Genomic DNA, 19,508 nt, shown 5'->3' with positions numbered 1-19,508 from the left:
GCCAAGCTCCAAAATAGCTGAACGCATGTGCATCTAACTGAACTGATTATTCATCATCAGAAGATGTACTTGGAAAATCGCTGAAAAAATTCTTTAATAGTTATTTCCCATTACATTCACTGATTTGCATTAAAGTCTTACATTATAAATATTTTCAATAAAGCTAAGAGGAAAAAAAATCCACAGACTTCTTAGATAAAACTATAACCTTTCATTTAAATAGATATCTAGAAAAGCAGTTGGCAACATAAATGCAAGCAAGTCTGTATATGTAGTGTCCCCAAATGGATACTATATTGCATAAAACAGACTTAGGATGTGACTGGTATGAGAGATGTATGTGAAAAAGAGTTTTATGGAAAATAAAAACAATTAGAAATAAAATTTGATTAGGTAAAAATTGAGGTTTTCATTTGGTGATTAAGTTTGACCTGGTCTGTAAGAATTATTAGGATAGGGGTCAACATCGTGGCATAGTAGGTAAAGTCACCTCTTGAAAGTCTGGCACCCAAATGGGTGGCATCTCACTTCCTGTCTGCTCCACTTCCACTTCATCTTCCTAACAATGTCCTGGGAAAAGCAGTGGAAGATGGAGCACACACTTGGACCCCTGCAAACAACGTGAGAGACCCAGAAGAATCTCTGAGCACCTGCCGTCACTTTTTCCTGGCCTGACCCCAGCCATTACAACCATTTGCAGAATGAATAAGTAGTTGGATGATTCTGTCTCTCTCTCTCCATTTAATTCTGATGTTCAAATAAATAAATATTTTAAATATAAAAAAAGCATAAGAAAGTGGGATATAGCTAAGTGTGGTCAAGATGCTTAAGCATTCAGAACAGCAGGGTGAGTAAGAGTAAGTAGCTATGCTGAACAAAACAGAAGTGGAACTATACATACCACAGGCTTATATTACATTTATATAAAATGTTAGGATATGTAATGTAATCAGACATGACAGAGAGAAGAGCAATAAAAATAAAACTAGAAGAATCACAATCCAAACATCAACACATGCCACAGGTCAGTGGTAATCGAAACAGTCTGGTACTAGTACAGAATCAGGAGATCAATGGAACAGAATACAAAAATCAGCTCTAAATGGATCAAGGACCTGAATATGCACCCAAAAAACACATCAAACTATAAGAGTAGAAAATAAGAAGGATTCTCCAAGATATAGGAACTGGGGAAGGCTTCTTAGAAAAGTCATCAAAGGCACACACAACCAAAGCCAAGTAAACAAATGGGAGTCTACCCAGCAGAGAAGCTTCTTTACAAAAAAGGAGAACAACAAAGTGAAGAAGCAACCAAAGGAATCCGAGACGATCTTTACACCTTACACAACCAGCAGAATTTACAAAGAGCTTCAGTAACTCAACGGCACCAAGACAAACAACCCTGTGAAGAAATGGGTGAAGGAAATGAACACACACTTTTCAAAAGAACAAATTCAAACGACTAATAGACATATCAGAAGAGTGGGTCTTGAAAGCAGTATGTGAACAAGTGAACTTTCTGCTAGTCGAAGAGGATTTTCCTCAGAGCATAGTTAAGCACTAAGAGAAAATAGAATCACATATCACATGCAATACAGTAATACTACTTCAATAACTCTACAATTATTAAAGTAAAACTACTTCAATAATATCATAACCAACAATTCTATCTCTAGCAAAACTGTCCTTGAAAAATTAAGGAGGGGTAAGGACTGTCTCACAGAAAAGATAAAGAGGCTAAACACTAGACCTGTTTCACAAGAACTGCTAATGTGAGTTTTCAAGTTTAGTGGAAAAAAAGAAACATGAAAATGTATGATTTTTTTTAATTTTTATTGAAAATTTGACATTTTTAAAGATGAGTAAATACTCAATTCAAGATACTTTATAGAATGACAGTATAAAAGAAGGATCATAAAAATCCCACAGAAAAACATTATTTTGAAGAGAATATGAATGAATGCATTTTTAAATTCTGCATCAAAATAAACTTACCATTTACTTACAATTTACTCAAGCATATTGAAGTACCCTAAAAAATAACATCCAAATGCAGTGTGAAAGTTAAAAAAAGAAAATTATTTAAACATTGATAGCTTAAGAACATTAATTTTACATGTTAATTTGAGCATGGTGAGAGTTACTCAAAGAACTTGAAAGGAATATTTCTGAAAGATATTAGGATAGACTATGGAATGGTTTTATAGATTTTATTTTTCTTTTTTAATCTTTTATTTATATTGTTATTATCATTTTATGATATAGTTCATAGGCCCCTGGGATTTCCCTTATCCCCTCCCCAGTTCCCTCACCCCTGCCACCAAGTTCCGCTATAGCATTACTAAAGTATAGTTCTTTATATACAGTCATATCTCCATTATTGTGGGCATGGACAATGGCAGAAAGTCCATCATCCTATTGTCATATAGCAAGCAGTTTCACTGGGAGTCCATCTTTAGCCTGGAAGTAGAGATGCATACTGCATTGTATCCTCACATCTAGATATGTTACTCTCCAATACACAGTTACTGTACATCCCCTTAAATGAAAAGCCACAATACAAAAGCAAAAATATGAAGAGAAATAGAAATTTACAATGCCATAAAGCTAAATAACATGCTGCTAGATATAATAGTCTCCATTACACAGTTACTATACATCCCCTTAAATGAAAAGCCACAAAACAATTTCAACAACAGGAAGAAAAAAGAAATTAACAATCTGAGATGTTAAATAACATGCTACTGAATGAGTAATGTGTCATTGAGGAAACCAAAAAGAAAATCAAGAACCTTCCAGAAGAAAATGATGGTACTATATGATCTATGAGATATATGTCTCATATACCTCATGGATTCTGATTTTTGGGTTATGGTTAGTTTCATCTCTTCAAAACACTTCTGATTAAATTCTTCAATGACTCATGGATCATAATGTAGATTTTATTTTTTCAAAAAAAAGCAAAGTAACTAAATGTTCTAGAAAATGGAGTCATTTGATTTGACATACCTAGTCTGAAAGTCAATGGACACTAAAACTTATATGCAAATCACTACCAAAAGTTAACCTTGCTGCACGCATGTGTATCAGACATAATCACTCAGAGAACAGTGGTGGCTCTATGTAGATCAGACAAAAAACTATTGCAGACTTTCAGAAGTGACAAGGAGGCATGCCATTAGGACCTTTGCACAAACGTCATATGATGATCACAACTGTGTTTGCGTGTAATTCCCAAACATACCAATATGTGAAACAAATGCTAACAGAACTCAAGGGAGAAATGTCTGTCACTACAGTGCTCATAGGGAACTTGGTGCCCCAGTTTCAGCAATGGATATATCATGCAGACCAAAATCCTGAGTAATGGACAGTAGACCAAGCAATGCTTTAGATGGAATGGAACTAACAAGAGAGAAGTCTTCTTTATTAAAGCCAATGGAAACTGTGCATATAAAAAACGCCATCAGTGATAGCTCAATTGACTACACGTCCAACTGCAAGTACTGGGAACCTATGTGAACGGTGATTCATGTCCTAGCTGCTACACTTTTCAATCCTGCTCCATACTTACGCCCAGGGAAGTTAGTAGTGGATGGCCAAAGTCCTTGGGTCTCTGCACCCATGTGGGAGACATGGAAGCAGTCCTGGTTCCCAGTTTCAGACCTTGCCAGCTGTGCCACTTGTAGCCATTAGAGGAATGAACCAGTGTGTGGAAGATCTTTCTGTCTGTGTCCTCTCCTGTCTTTGAATCTGCCTTTCCAATAAAGATGAGTAACTGTTAAAAATTAAAGAAATAATTAATTTTGCACACACACCAAAAAAAAAATGTCAACTTGCTATAACATGTCTGAAGTGAACCTAGTTTGAGATATTAGAAATTACGAGACAGTCCCTGGGCCGTTGCCTAGTGGTTAAATTCCTTGCCTTGAATGCAGCAGGATTCCATATGCCAATTCTATTCCCAGCTGCCCTGCTTCCCATCCAGCTGTCGGCTTATGGCCTGGGAAAGAAGTTCAAGTTGGCCCAAAGCTTTGGGACTCAGCCCTCATGTGGAAGATCCAGAAAAGACTCTGGGCTCCTGGCTTCGGATTGGTTCAGTCCCAGCAATTGTGGCAGTTTGGGGAGTGAAACATAAGACAGAAGATCTTCCTCTGTGTCTCTCCTCACCTCTGTATATCAGACTTTGCAATAAAAATAAATCTTAAAAAGAAAAGAAAGTACAAAATGTAGTTCAAAAAGCAAAAGTCTGTATTGTATCATCAGGAACTCATACTGATTACTCCTTTCATTTCTTTTGTCAATAAAAGGTAATTTTGTGATGGTGTTGATAGCCCTCATTAAGAATCCACCTTACAGTGCTTTTGATTTCTCCTGATTTCCTTTTGAATTCAAATATTAGCAAATCTTTAAATCACATCCTTTATTCTGTATTATAAAATTTATCATAGGAGCACTGACATACTTGCCTTTTCAGTTGCTTTTGAATGGACTAGACTTAGGCTGTTAATATCACTCAAAGAAGTCTTAAACTTGCTTGTATTTATGATGTGAAATAAAGGTGTTTTTAAATTTTATCATTCATTCCATTTTCCAATTAACTTTTTTGAAGTTCCCTTGTATGCAGAACAATCCAGCAAACAGAAATTGAATCAGTAACTTTCAGAACGCTTCATAGTGGGTTACACATTAGTCCATAAAGCAAGTTTTAGCAAATATAAAAATATTTTTAAAAGATCAAGTATAGTTGACAATAATGGTCCATTGACATGGAAATTATTAACTGTGAAAGATTCAAAAATTCACAAACACATAAAACATTAATAAAACACTCTTGAAATAATGGCAGAAAGAACAGACACAGACGTTAAAAACATCTTGAGATAAAGGATAACAAGAATATAATAAAAAGTGTAATGATGAAAGGTAGTTCAAAGAGTTCTATAGCTATAGGCACAGAAGTAATAATAGAAAAAAACTTAAACAAGCTCATATTAAAAAGCAAGGAAAGAGGAAAGAAGACACCACGTCAGGTGTCAGCAGCAGGAAGTGAAGAAGGAAGACTGAGTAGAAACCAACAGAACAGGGCAAGCACGCTGTCCAAGTCAGTCAGGAGTGCTTGGAACAGACAGCAAAACAGAGCAGACAGAAACACAACACACACTGTAAATCTACAACGCAAACATTTAACAGTATGTAGAAAGAACTTTACATGGAATGATACTTAAAAACTCTTTTCTGCTAGGAGGTCATTACCTACACATATAAAGGATTTATAGAATTCGATAGAAAAAAAACAACTAAAAAATTAATAAATTTAAATATGAGCAAAGAGAATAGACGTTTTCTAACTAGATAAATGATCCACAGACATGTAGGAAAGTTGTCAGTATTAGCTATAGGGAAATGTACATGGTATACTTAATATACACATATATAACATATTCATGTAGAGATTGAGGTAATATATATTTAAGCACAAGTATTCATTCTTGCAAGATACCATCATATTCTTCATTGGAAAAAATCCTACATCCCAAAACAATATGGGTGCATGTGTGTTTACTGGAATAAACTAGACAGAGGAAAAACGGATTTGCATAATCTCACTTATTATTAAAACCTAAGATAGTTTGCCTCCAAGAAGCATGCAGAACCATGGTAGTTGGCAAAAGACAGGGAATGTTCACGCTGGATGACACTGGTGACAGGATTCAAAACATAAGTTATATGCAAGGAGAAAATCAGGGACCTAACATACGGCTAAAGTCACTTCAGTTAGTATTATTTTACTATATATCTTTAAGTTTCTGAGGAAGTAGAGCTTAACTATTCTCAACACAAATACACACACAGAGTGAGAGAATGAAGAAAGTGTAGTCTTACAAAATGATGAAAATATTAATTTTGCTTATTGTGACAATCATTCTACTCTGGATACATATTGCACATAAAACATTGCATTATATGGCTTAAATATACCGATTTCAAATTATTCAGCTTGACCCCAGATGCCTGTGAAAGTTCAAAAATGAATGCATTCTACACATACATGAGACATAATATAAAGGTTCAAATTAATACCTATTCAAATTGTATTTAAATTTAACATTCTCTGTTAAAATTGTCTTTACATTTGAAAAATAAATAGATAAGCAAGCAGAAAAATCACAAAAGATTTGGCTAAAAAAAAAAAAGGTCACACAACTCCACCAGAAATTTTTATTCTGTATACATACTATTTGTTTGAGAGGTCAAGTAACAGAGAAGTGGGGCAAGAGTAGAGAGGTTAAATTTTCTTTCTTGTACCTGATGGCTCACTGCCCAGCTAGACTCAAATCAGGAGTCAGGAATTGTATCCTGCCAGCACACCAAGGAGGCAGAGGTTCCAGTACGCAGGCTACCTTCTGCTGCCTTCTGAGCATGTTTGCAGGTAGTTGGATTGGAAACAAAATACCAAAGACTTGTACCAACACTGTGCTGTGGAGTATTGCATTGCATGCCACTATACTACAATGTCATCCATGTAACCGTTTGTGATACTGATTGAAAGAATGGGTTAATTGAAAGAAGGCAATCTTCTAATTTTATATGGGAATTATTTTTTATTGGAAAGTCAAATACACAGAGAGGATGAGAAACAGAGAGGAAGATTTTCCATACGTTGGTCAACTCCCCATGTGGCCTTAAAGATCAGGGCTGAACTGATCCAAAGTGAGAGCCAGGAGCCTCTCCCACATGGGTGCAGTGTCCCATGGCTTTGGGCCATCCTTGACAACTTTCCCAGGTCACAAGCAGGGAGTTAGATGGGAAGCAGGGACACTGGAATTAGAGTCATCACCCATATGGAATCACTCTGTGTGCAAGGCAAGGACTCAAGCTGCTAGACTAGGGTGCTGGACCAGAATACAATTACATTTGGGAAACTTGGCACCTGTATAAATAAAGGAAAAGAGAGCAGAACTTATTTTCTTCAATTTATGTACAAACTACACTCAATAACCACAGAACATAGTAAAATTTGAGGTATAAATAGATGATAACTCAACAGCCTGGTCTCCTCTCAGAATTCTGAACTGCTAATCAGAGAATTTTTCCCCACTGCAACTCAGTGATATTACACATGACATCCAACAGGGGGTGATACACTTCCATGTCTTAATAGGTTTAGACTACACTGAATTCATTTCAAACAATTGGATATTTCTGCTGAGTCACACAAGGTAATTGTTACTCAGATATAATAAAATGAGATGCAGTTATATTTGACAGAGTATGATGTATACGTGAATTTTCTTCATTCTCAAATGTTTCATTGCAGGGACCTCCAAAGATCCATGAAAATACACATTATGAAACAAAACAAACAAACAAAAATCTACATGAATTTCCAAAATTTTGCATAAAAATAAACTCACACTTAATACTGTTCCTCTATGAACTTTTTAAAAGCCGCATACTTCTAGAAAATTGAGTTGACTTTTCTCCTGGTAAAAATGGATAGATGGCAGGAAAATTTCAGATCTGATTTGGTTAAGTATACATCAGGTTTTATTTCCATTCCTTTCCCAAAAGTTTCAAGTAATTATTTTAAGATCTCTGCAGCTAGTCTGATGATAAGCATACTTACTTAGGATGGACTATTTTCACATCTGTATGGAAAATATTGATCACAAACCCTCATGGATATAGGTATTATAAGGATAAAATCAGCTAATATATGTAAAACACACATAAGTGTGTTTCTAAATTATTAGAATTAAGTGCACTCTGCCAATATCAGCTCTATTGACTACTTGGAAAATTAGACACTCAGAATAATAATGTTTTGTTTCCTAAGCAAATTTTTGAGTGTATGTATGTTTGAATGAGAGACCGACACATAGAACTGGACTTCCAGTGGGAAAGGCAATGATGATCATTTTACAAATTAAAGTCAGAAAAGTTTTAGGTTTATAGCAATGGTCTGGCCAGGATTAAAAAATACATACATAGGCCTGATTTACCTGAAATTTAAAGGACGGGTAAAATGTTAAGAATTTTACAAATAAAGAAAAAGGATAGGAATGGTTTAATTGCAACATGAACAGTAAGAAATGTAAGAGAAAATTCATTGGGAAGCAAAGGAAAGACAGTCTTGTATCGAATGAAGGAAATTGCACAAAACAATATCATCAACATCATCAACATCTTTGAACAAGAGAATCAAGTGATGAAGTTACTTTGACTAGTATACTTTGAACAGTGTTCAGGCAAAATGTAAAAACAATAAAAAGGTTCCGACTTTCTAAGAAGGACACCAAAAGCAATAGCAGTTGAGAACAGAATAAACAAATGGGACCTCATCAAACTAAGAAGCTTCTGTACAGCAAGGGAAACAATCAACAAAGTAAAAAAGCAACCCACAGAGTGGGAGAAGATCTTTGCACACGATATAGGCGATAGGGGGCTAATTTCCAGGATATACAAAGAACTTCAAAACAACCAAAAAACCAAAACAAACAAGCCACTCAAGAAATGGGCAAGGGAAATGGGCAAACATTTCACAAAGGAACAAGTCCAAATGGCAAACAAACATATGAAAAAATGTTCCAGCTCCCTAGCAATAAGGGAAATCCAAATTAAAACATCGATGAGGTACCACCTAACACCAGTAAGATTGGCCCACATAAACAAGAACACCAACGACGCTTGCTGGCGAGGATGCGGGAAAAGGGAACCCTACTCCACTGCTGGTGGAGCTGCAAATTGGTACAGCCTTTATGGAAATCAGTCTGGAGAACACTCAAACAACTCGGAATCTGCATGCCATGTGACCCAGCAATAGCACTCCTAGGAATATATCCAAAACACCTGATTTACGACAAACCAACATGCATCCCTATGTTCATTGCAGCACAATCAGTAATTGCAAAAACATGGAAGCAACCGAAATGCCCATCAATAGAAGATTGGATAAGAAAGCTTTGGTTCATCTACTCCATGGAATACTACTCAGCTATTAAAAAAAACAAAATGCAGTTCTTTGTGGCTAAATGGGCACAACTGGAAACTATAATGCTAAGGGAAATGAGCGAATCCCAAAAGATTAGATACCACATGTTTGCCTTGATTTAACCTGTAATTTATTGTTTGGTTGTTTGTTATTTTTTGAACGTGTCATTGATGCTGTCTCAACCCAGATGTTTCGAAGAATGGAACTTGCATTATTTTTAACATATTGTTTACCCAATACTATGTCAATTAATTCCATAATGTTGTATATTGATACTGAGGCCTTGTTGGGGCTTTTAACCGACCGGATCTTTACTCTGTTAGACCTATCTTCAGACCATAGAAGGTCTCCCCAGGAGGCCACTGAACTTATCTGGACAATAAGACGCTGAACTTTATGCTAGGCATGTGTTTGCAAGCAATGAATCTCAACTGAACTTGAACTATGGTTATGCAGCAAGGTGGAGGAATCCACCATGGGGGGAGGGATATGGGGAGGGGTGGGGGGAATCCCCAGCGCCTATAAAACTGTACTACATAATACAGTGTAAGCAACAATAAAAAAAAAAAACATGGTTAAGAATTCAATGTATCATGTAAAACCACCGCAGTGAAGAACAAAATATGATTTCAATATTAGCATAGAGAGCAAAAAAATGAGTAAGAAGTCATCATTTTGCACAGTCAAGGTTAAAAATTTTATACCTGATTATTTTAAAGATTCATTTAATTTTATTTCAAAGTTAGATTTACAGAGAGGAGGAAAGACAGAGAGGAAGATCTTCTGTTCAATGATTCACTCCCCAAGAGATTGCAATGGCCAGAAATGAGCTGATCCAAAGTCAGGATCCAGGGGCTACTTCCACGTCTCCAGCATGGGTATAGCATCTCAAGTCTTTTAACCATTCTACTGCTTTCCCAGGTCACAAGGGGGAGTTGGATGGGAAGAAAGGCCAGTGGGATTAGAACCAGCACCCATTTTGGTCCCTGCGCATTTAAGGCAAGGACTTTAGCCGCAAGACCACTGAGCAGGAGCAACAATTTTATTTTATGCAGCCTATGTTAAGCTTTAATTCCAGCATTCTCACTTCAGAATCAGTTGATATCTGGCAAAGCTTTTAGAGTAATATCTTCAGTACTTTTTCAATGACTGAATGGAATTCAATGTATAACTTGTTACTACAGCTTAATGCACAGAGATTTTTGTGTCTATTTTTCTGTTTTTACATCATTTATATTTTTGCCTTCTGTTGATATGTTTTCCTTTATTTCAAACCCCTTGATTTCTCCCTATCCTTGGAAATTAATGTTCCATGTCAATATTTAGGTAAAGTTAATGATCTAGCTTTTTCCCTTTTTCCACATCAAAAAGAAAAAATAATGAACATTGGCATGAACTTGCACACCTATCTTATCATACCCACAGAATAGGAAAGGTTTGAGCGCAGAAAACAATTGTGTCTACCTTCCATGACCACCTGTCATAATTTATTTTCTAAATTCTTGACACTAAAAATTTTTGCGTGCTAGATGAGTGAAAAATGAGATGCTTGATAGCATAGATATGTTGTTGAAATGTTAATAAGATGTTTTTTCTTTGCAGACATGAAAGGCAAAATCATAATTCAAAATCCTTCCTCCAGCAGAGGGAAGAAAGCAATTTCTGCTTCATTGAAGAGAAACAGTCTCTGTTTCATTAAGATGGTCACGGTTGGAGGATGACCCAGGAGGTTCCTTTGCCCTACTCTGGACTCACACAGCCTGTTCTTCCAAAGATCTGCTCATGAGTGTTACCCAGTGGTGATTCCCTTCATTTTAGTGACAACATCACTATGAAATAACATCAGTTCAATATGCAATAATCCTCAAAATAAATTCAAATTATGTCACTTTAGGAAAACTTTTGGATATATCTACATTGTTACATACACACACAAATGAGAGTTTTCATGAAATGCTATGGAACAGAGATTATATCATTGCAAGCTTAAACAATAGAAATGAAATAAATAAAGGATGTGTGATGGAGGAGAAGAAAGGGGATTCGAATGCTTATCATGGAGTTATACCTGTGAAATACACAACATACTCATGTTTCATTTGCATATCTGTATAAAAAACATTCAAAAATGAAATGAAAGAAATTAGATTTAAATTTATTCTCTGGAATTCATTAAGGATGTCACTGCATTAAAAATGTTCTTGTATAATGTTTTACATTAACCTTATTATTACACATCTATAAATCCTCATGCTGGTGACAAATAGGAAGATATCTGTGTTGCAATTGTTCCATAAAATCATATTGATCATGACCTAATAGCACATATGTAATCAGCCTAGGAAGGTATAGTTATTAAAAAAATGTTAGCAACACCATGCTATTTAATATGTTACTCTAAACTGGAAAATGCTTTTGGAGGTCTAAAAGACTTTTTGAAAAATGTTCGTGTATATATCTGTTTCTTTATATGTGTATTTGAAATGTCTGATTTACTATTAGAATTGTAATGAAAAAGTAACCATACATAGATAGGCACCACAGCGCACCATCACAGAATAGGCACTAAATGGGCACTAACTCCCGTGTACTTTTCCATGGAAAAACATTCCTGGACATGTAGGATGGACACAGAGAAACACAGACCTTACACAGCAAGGTGCAGCGAAATGCTGATGATACAGAGCTTGCACTCCAGCCAGCGGTAGAGGAAAGCAGACATAACGAGCTTCAGCACATAAACCTGATAAGTATTAAGCTAAGCATGGCTGTACCTATTACTACCAATATTGAGGGATGTATCTAGGGTTTTGCAAGAAGACTCTAGAAGCTGTGCAGAAACAAAACCCGGTAATGAAGTTCTGGAAGTAGGAGATGGAGTGAGGAGAACCCTTCAAACAGGTCAGGCATGAATTACCAAAGCATAGTATCCTCTGACCTAGAATAGCAAACAACCAGCACATCAGTACATTACTGCATGGAACATATCACTTTATGTTCAGTGCTGTACATCTAAGATAAAATTGTCATACATTGCCTCATAGAAAAGCAATAATCTATACCAAAACTTATCCTCAAGACAGACAGGCATTTGACATGTGTGGAAGTATCCATTGACACAAAGCATAAGTGCTGTGATACAAATTTAATTTTGATCCAGAGCTATTGGAATTTGCCCATCAGCTAGCTCAAATTCCCATCCAAAGAGCTATTGCAGAGTCAGTGTGGAAGTCTTCACTGAAGTCCTCACCTTGCATGTGCTGGGATCCCATATGGGCACCATTTCATATCGTGGCTGCTTCACTTCCTTCTAGTTTCCATCCTATGACCCGGGAAAGCAGTCGAGGATCATTCTAAGTCTTGGAACAATGCACCTGGCAGTGAACCAGAGGATGGAATATCTATCGCTCTGTTTCTCCTTCTCAGTGTAAATCTGACTTTCCAATAAATATTAGTAAATCTTTGAAAAAAAAAAAAAACTACTGTTGCTACTGGATATATCAGCATGAAAAACAGAGAAGGGTGATTGTAGTAAATCACTATTACACATCATATAAGCAATATCTAACATAGTTGAAGTCCTCAAATATGTTTCAAAGCACTCAAACTAAGGAAAATTATATGTGTATGCTGATGTCATCACTCAACTGAACCGTAAACTGTAAGATGATTTAGAAACTGATATTATTGAAATGGATATAAGAACCAATGCAGGCAGAACAGTGCTGCTTCTGAATCTTTACATTATCTACATTGCAGGAAGTATAGATTTCAGTTGCCAGTCACGAGATACATACGTCTATAGTAATTTTGAAAATGTCTTTCTGTCCAACTACCTTTAGGGAGTTCTACATGGATTTTCATAGTGTCTTCCTTGCATCCATAGCATTAATAGAACCCAACATTGTTATCTATAGTTAATGTCTTAAAGAGTATGCAAGACTTTCAGTTTAAGTCTTTTTCTTATGTATTACAGTTACTAAAATGATGGGGAAAGGGGTACTTTGATATGATAAGGTTGCAATACAAATCAAATTATTGATATGTGGTAGAGCTTGGTTGGAGAAACTTTCCTAGGCATATGTTATCATTAAAAAATTATCTGTTCCTCTGACATCAAATTTGGTTCCAAGTGAATCAATTTTAGTACAAAATAAAAAGAATGTCTCAAAGGGAGAAATTTTGACAAAGTACAATACTGTCTGATGTGATTTTGGAAGAGTTCTCAGAGAATTTAAGCATGTTTGTACATTGGAAATTTTGACTGCAATAAACTCACACTTCCAAGTATCTTGGGCTGGATCATTTCAGAAGAGATTCTTTAACATAAAGTCATACTGGATTCTCAAAACACTTAATCAATCAAAGACATCATTAGGAACAGCCATTTTATGGGAACTGGGAGCCCAACTTCCTGGACTCTAATGACAAGTTCCCAGACAGTACCATGCAGACAGCAGGAAGAGTCTGTTTGCTAATCCACCACCTCCACGGATATATAAGGGGCCCATCCAAGTGAGGGTCAGTACGAAAGTTGGTTTCATCTGTCTCCACAAGCCCAGCTTGCTCTCCAAAACCTCACTATGTCTTGCCAGAACTACTGCTCTGCAAACTGTGGTTCAGGGTCCCTCAGGAACTCTTGCCACATCCCTGCCTCACCATCTGTGGCCCTCTGCTCTACCAATGGGAGCTGCGGAGATGTCCTCTATGTACCCAGCAGTGGTCAAGACCAGGCCTGGCTCTCTGACAACTGCCAAGAGACCTGCATGGAATCCACCAGCTGCCAGCCACTCAACTGTGTGCCCAGCAACTGTGCGACCTCTGGGGGTTCTTCCACTGTGTACTATGTGTCCAGACCGAGCCAAGGCACCAGTTTTGTCCCTGTATCTTCCATCATCTCCAGCTCCTGCCTGCCGGTATCCTGTAAGCCTCTGAGTTATGTGTCCAGCAGCTGCCGTCCACAGAGCTCTCTGCTTACCAACTGCCAGCCCATAAGCTGTGGGCCCAGTGTCTACCGCCCAGTGACCTGTCTGCCCACCAGCAGCCGACCTCAGAGCCTCTTCACGTTTGGATGCCAGCCAGGAGGTTCTGTGACCTGTGGTCCTCAAGTGGTGCATGTGGTATCCAGTAGCCCAAGGCCTCTGCAGCCTCCATCCGGTGGTTGCCAACCTGTGACCCATGTGTGTGGCACTTGCCGTCCATCTTGCTCTGCCCAGGGATGCCAGTAGCTGTGGAGATGCACGATGAAGATTCCAATGGACTTTTTGCTGCTTTCTTGGTAGTGCCTGAATTTCAGTTGCCTGTTCTGCCTGTTCCTGACCTAAACAGGAGCTGCTACTTCCACACTTTCCTCTTTGCTTGGCATTAAAAAAAACCAAATCTGCAATGTTTTTCAGTGTTGCCCTGGTGTGGGAAGCATGTATTTGATTCACGCTATAATAAAAGTCAAAACTAAGCATCTGATTCACTCGTTGTCTTTCATTTATTAATGTAATGGTCAAAATCAATTTCTCAAGAAAAAAAAATAAAAGCCTGTGTGAAATCATCACGAACTCATGCAGCTTTTTCTGTCATTAATTTTTTTTTCAATTAAAGGGAATTTTGGAATGTTTTAATAATGATTCGTAGGCCTATACCATACCATACTCTTTCACTACTCATGATTTTTTTTAATTCTAATGTTAGCATGTGTTTAACTCGTGTTCACTGTTTTTATTACAAAATCTACTAAAGGAGCACTGACATACTTGCATTTTCAGTCTTGTGGTTTACTGTAATTAGGCTGATTTGTTTACTCAGAGAAATCTTAAACTTGCTTCTACTAAAGGCATTTTTAACTTTTTTCTTTCATTCCCTTTCTAATGAAAATGTTTCAAGTCCCATTGTATGTAGAACAATCCAGCAAAGAGAAATAGAGCCACTCCTAGAACAACTTTCCGGTTAGGTTCATATTTGTCCACAAAGAAAGCTGTAACCAATTTAAAAATATCAAGTATAATTGCCTATAATTGTGGAAATGATTAATCACAAAAAAAAATGAGAACATTCAAAAACATGTTAAAATTAAACAAAACACTCTTGAACAGGGGCGGAATCAACGGACACAGATTTTTAATTTAGAAAAAAATCCTGAGACAACAAATAATAGGGCAATGTGAAAAATTATAATGACCAGGGCCCATCTATGTGGCCTAGCAGCTAAACTCCTCGATTTGAACGTGCCCGGGATCCCATAGGGATGCCGGTTCTAATCCCGGCAGCTCCAAATCCCATCTAGCTCCCTGCTTGCGGCCTGGGAAAGCAGTCGAGGACGGCCCAATGCTTTGGGACCCTGCACCCGTTTTGGAGACCTGGAAGAAGTTCCTGGATCCTGGCTTTGGATTGGCATAGCATCGGCCATTGCGCTCACTTGGGGAGTGAATCATCTGATGGAATATCTTCCTCTCTGTCTCTCCTCCTCTCTCTATATCTGACTTTCCAAAAAATAAATATTAAAAAAAGAAAATTATAATGACTAAAAGCAGTTTAAAGAAGTCTAAAGCTATAGACACACAAATAATAATAGAAAAATGTTAAACCACCTTATGTTATAAAACCAGAAATGTTTAAATTGTTATAAAAGAAGAAATAATACACTATGTCTAGTGTCGGCAGAAGGAAGTTAAGAGGGAAAATCAGAACAGAAACCAAGCCAATAGAGAACAACAAAAAATTAGAACAGGGTGAACACAATATCCAAGTCAGCCATGAATTCTTAGAACAGACGCAAAGCAGAGTAAACAAAAAGAGAACACACACTGTGGGTGTGCAACAAAGGGAAAAACATCTGCAATGCAAACATTTTACAGAATGAGAAAAGAACTCACATGAAAAAATACTTGAAACCACTTTTGTGCTGGGAATTTAATATCTAAACATATAAAGAATGCATACGACTTGATAGAAAGAAGAATGAAAGAAGCAATTTGAAGATAAGCAAATTAAGTAGACCTTTTCTAAACAAAGAAATGATCCAGAGATACAAGCAGAAGTAGTCGGCATTAGTAAGCTGTCGGAAATATGTAGATTCTATTCATTATGAACATATGTAACATATATTCATGTAGATAATATTAACATATAGATTTAAATACGAATGTTATCCCTTGTAACATAGCATCGTGATATTCCTTAGAAAAATAATCCATCCCATGACAACATGGGTACATATGCATTTATTGGAATAAACTCTGAAGAGGAAAACAGATTTGCATAAATATATTTATTAGTAAAACCTAGATTAGTTTGTCTCACACAAGCATATAATGTGGTGGTGGTTGGCAATGACCAGGCATGTTCAAATGGCTTACATTGGCAAAAGTTTTAACATGTGGGTTATACAGAGGACTAATTCTATGGATATAATTTATGGATATAGTGACTACAATTAATATTATTTTACATACACATTGCAAGTTTCCAAAGAAGTAACGTTTACCTGTTCTAATCACACACAAACACACACACACACAAACACACACATATACACACCCCTTGTGAGGAAGAAATAAATAGTAGTACTCATGTAAAATAATCATAATGTTAATTTTGTTTATTGTGACAATTATTAAACCCTGGATATATATTGTGTATAAATCATTGCATGGTACAATTTAAATATACTCAATTATAATTGTTTCAGTTTAATCACTGATGCTTGAACAAATTTAAAATTGTTGTATTGTACAAATGCATTATACAAGATACAAAAATTCAACAAAATGGATATCCAAAGAATATGTAAATTGACATGTCTAAGTGAAAAATTGTCTTTTACATTTAAAATAAGTAACTGATAAGCACAGGAACCAGGGCAGGGGGCAGGACTGGTAGGGGTATTGCCGATTGTTCCGAAGAGGCTGTAGCTCACACTGGTTTGCGTGAGGGCCTAGCGTGCAGTGGGCAGGATCTGGCTGTGATCAAACATCCACTGGTTTGCAAGGAAGACAGGAGTGGAAACAGAACTGCCACAGCAATTGCAACTACCAGTGTGTGCAACAGACTGTTTCATACCAGAAATGGGTCTGGGATCACCTCAGATGAAATTTTGGGAGGATCTCTTCAATGGAATTGCTGGACTCACAACGCAACCATGGAGAGAATTGCAGCTTCCATGGTTGGATAGTGGAGTGCCTGTGTCAGAGCTGGGCATTCTCAGTGGCTTAGAGCAGTGGACGGCATATCCAGGTGCAAGTGGGGGATATGGCAGTACATTGGAGATTGCAGACAACACATTTATCATAACAGAGGACAGAGGACAGAACAAATTGATAACTATTGCAACCAAGTATTGGCATTAAATATCTGGACAAACAGAGACTCTAAGGTGAACAATGTCAATCAATTGATTCTGGAAAAATTTTCATCATGCTTTTAGCAGCAAAATCAGTAGAAATTCATCACTGTGAAACTAACAAAACATCTTGAGCAGGAACCTTGGAGCTTGGCCCACAATGGGGACTTTGGGATGGCAACAGGTGGCTGTCCCCCAGTACAGGGTACAGAGGCATTTGGGAGGTTGGGTGTGGCTTCTCCACTTGTCTCCTCCCTTCCACCAGAGGCAGAAAGGAAAACAAAGGCAATGTGGAAACAATGGTCTCACCCACTTTCCTGTAGCTCTTGATACTTTGACTCTAGTCATCTATGTAAAAATCATCACAAATAAATAAATTATAAACAAACAAACAAAGGGGATTTAAAATATTTGTTAGAGAATAAAAAGTTCAAGGTCTAAAATGAGACACAGCTCCATCACTATTTTTATTATATAATGTTGAAGTATGGATTTACTTATCTGAGAGGCCAAGTAACAGAGAAGTGGGGTGAGAGTAGAGAGGGTGAGTTTTCTTTCTTGTACCTGATGGCTCATTCCCCAGCTAGACTCAAATCAGGAGTCAGGAATTGCATCCTGCCAGTGCACCAAGGAGGCAGAGGTTCCAGTACTCAAGCTCCCTTCTGTTGCCTTCTCAGCATGTTTGCAGGTAGTTGGATTGGAAACAAAATGGTGAAGACTTGTTTTAACACAGTGCTGTGGAGTATCAACATTGCTACAAAGAGGTGAGAGCTCAACAGTGAGAGACTCAGAACTCCAAATTGGTGATCAGGGAATACATATTTCCTGACTGAATCTCAGTGTCTGACACATGGTATCCAACATGATATCCAGCCTGCTTGTCTCAATAGATTTTGGCTACATTGACGTTCATTCAAGCATTAGGTGTTTCTGCTGAGCCACACAATGGTGATTGTTATTTAGAGATATGAAAATGAGAAGCAATGGCATTTGACGGAGTGTGAAGCATACACGAATTTCCTCCATTCTCATATTCTTTTATCCCAGGGACCTCCAAACATATACCAGTAATACACACACACACACACACACACACACACACACATACATATATATATTTAAACTGCCTGAATTTCCAGTTTTTCATCAAAATAGACTCATACGTAATACTGTATCAATCTTGGAAGTTTCATGCATTTAGAAAATTTGATTTATTTTTGGTAAAAATGGAGAGATGGTAGGAAAAGTGTGTAAGCTGATTTGGTAAACTAAATGTCAAGTTCCACTCTCCCCTCCCAGAATCAAAGTATTATTTTAAGCTCTCTGTAATGTTAGGCAGATACAAAGGAATTCTTATTAAGGATGGGCTATTTTCTCATCTCTATGGAAAGCAGCGATCTCACTCACCTGAATGAAGGTATGGTTGTGAGGATAAACTTAGCTAATATATGTAAAACACACATAACTGTGCTTCTCTATGATTAGAAAGAAGTGCATTCTGTCCACAGCAACTCTATTGAACAGTTGGAAAAGTAGACACACAGGAAAATAACATTTTGTTTCATAAGCAAGATTTTGAGTGTACGTATGTGAGAGTGAGAGCTACAGGCAGACACAGAGGGTCCAACACACAAGGGGAAAACGCATGATGATCATTGCACGACTTAAAGTCTGGAAAGTTTTAGGTTTATATAATGATCTAAAGAATGAACAATGCAGACCTGATCTAAATGAAATTTAAAGAATGGATAAAAATGTCAAATATTTGACAAATAAAGGTTGGGTAGATAAGAGAGGAGTTGGCCAAAAAATAAACACACATGGTTCAATTGGAACATGGAAAGTCAAATATAAAACAAAATTATGCTTGGAAAGCAAAGGAAAGCCAATCATGTATTTAACAAATGGAATCTGTTATAAACAAAGCAAAATCACTGACAATTTTGAGCGAGAGAATCATTTGATGAAGTTACTTTTACTGGTGTACATGAACAGAGTTTTCAGGCAAAATGTATAAAAAATAGGTTTAAAAAGCAGGAGTAAGGATTCAAATGTGGCAGGAACAAATTCATCAGTGAAGAAAAAAATTTAATTTGAAACTGTACAGAGAGCCAAAAAATAGGAAATGAATAAAAAGTCATCATTTTGGACAGTCAAGGTAGGAAATTTCTGTCATTATCC

General features: G+C 36.9%; 1 protein-coding gene across 1 annotated transcript; it reads left to right on the top strand.

Annotated features, from left to right (window-relative positions):
- Positions 1 to 13,578: 13,578 nt before the first annotated feature.
- On the top strand, positions 13,579 to 14,223 carry LOC121156890 (keratin-associated protein 26-1-like). Its single transcript, XM_040980873.1, has one exon. The coding sequence runs from the start codon at positions 13,579 to 13,581 to the stop codon at positions 14,221 to 14,223; it is 645 nt and encodes a 214-aa protein (XP_040836807.1).
- Positions 14,224 to 19,508: the final 5,285 nt, after the last annotated feature.

The sequence above is a fragment of the Ochotona curzoniae genome, unplaced genomic scaffold (genome assembly GCF_017591425.1).
Source record: "Ochotona curzoniae isolate NIBS_2020 unplaced genomic scaffold, NIBS_Ocur_1.0 contig_3498, whole genome shotgun sequence".
Lineage (NCBI taxonomy): Eukaryota > Metazoa > Chordata > Mammalia > Lagomorpha > Ochotonidae > Ochotona > Ochotona curzoniae.
The sequence above is the reverse complement of the archived record's forward strand: the minus strand, read 5'-3'. Positions and strand labels throughout refer to the sequence as shown.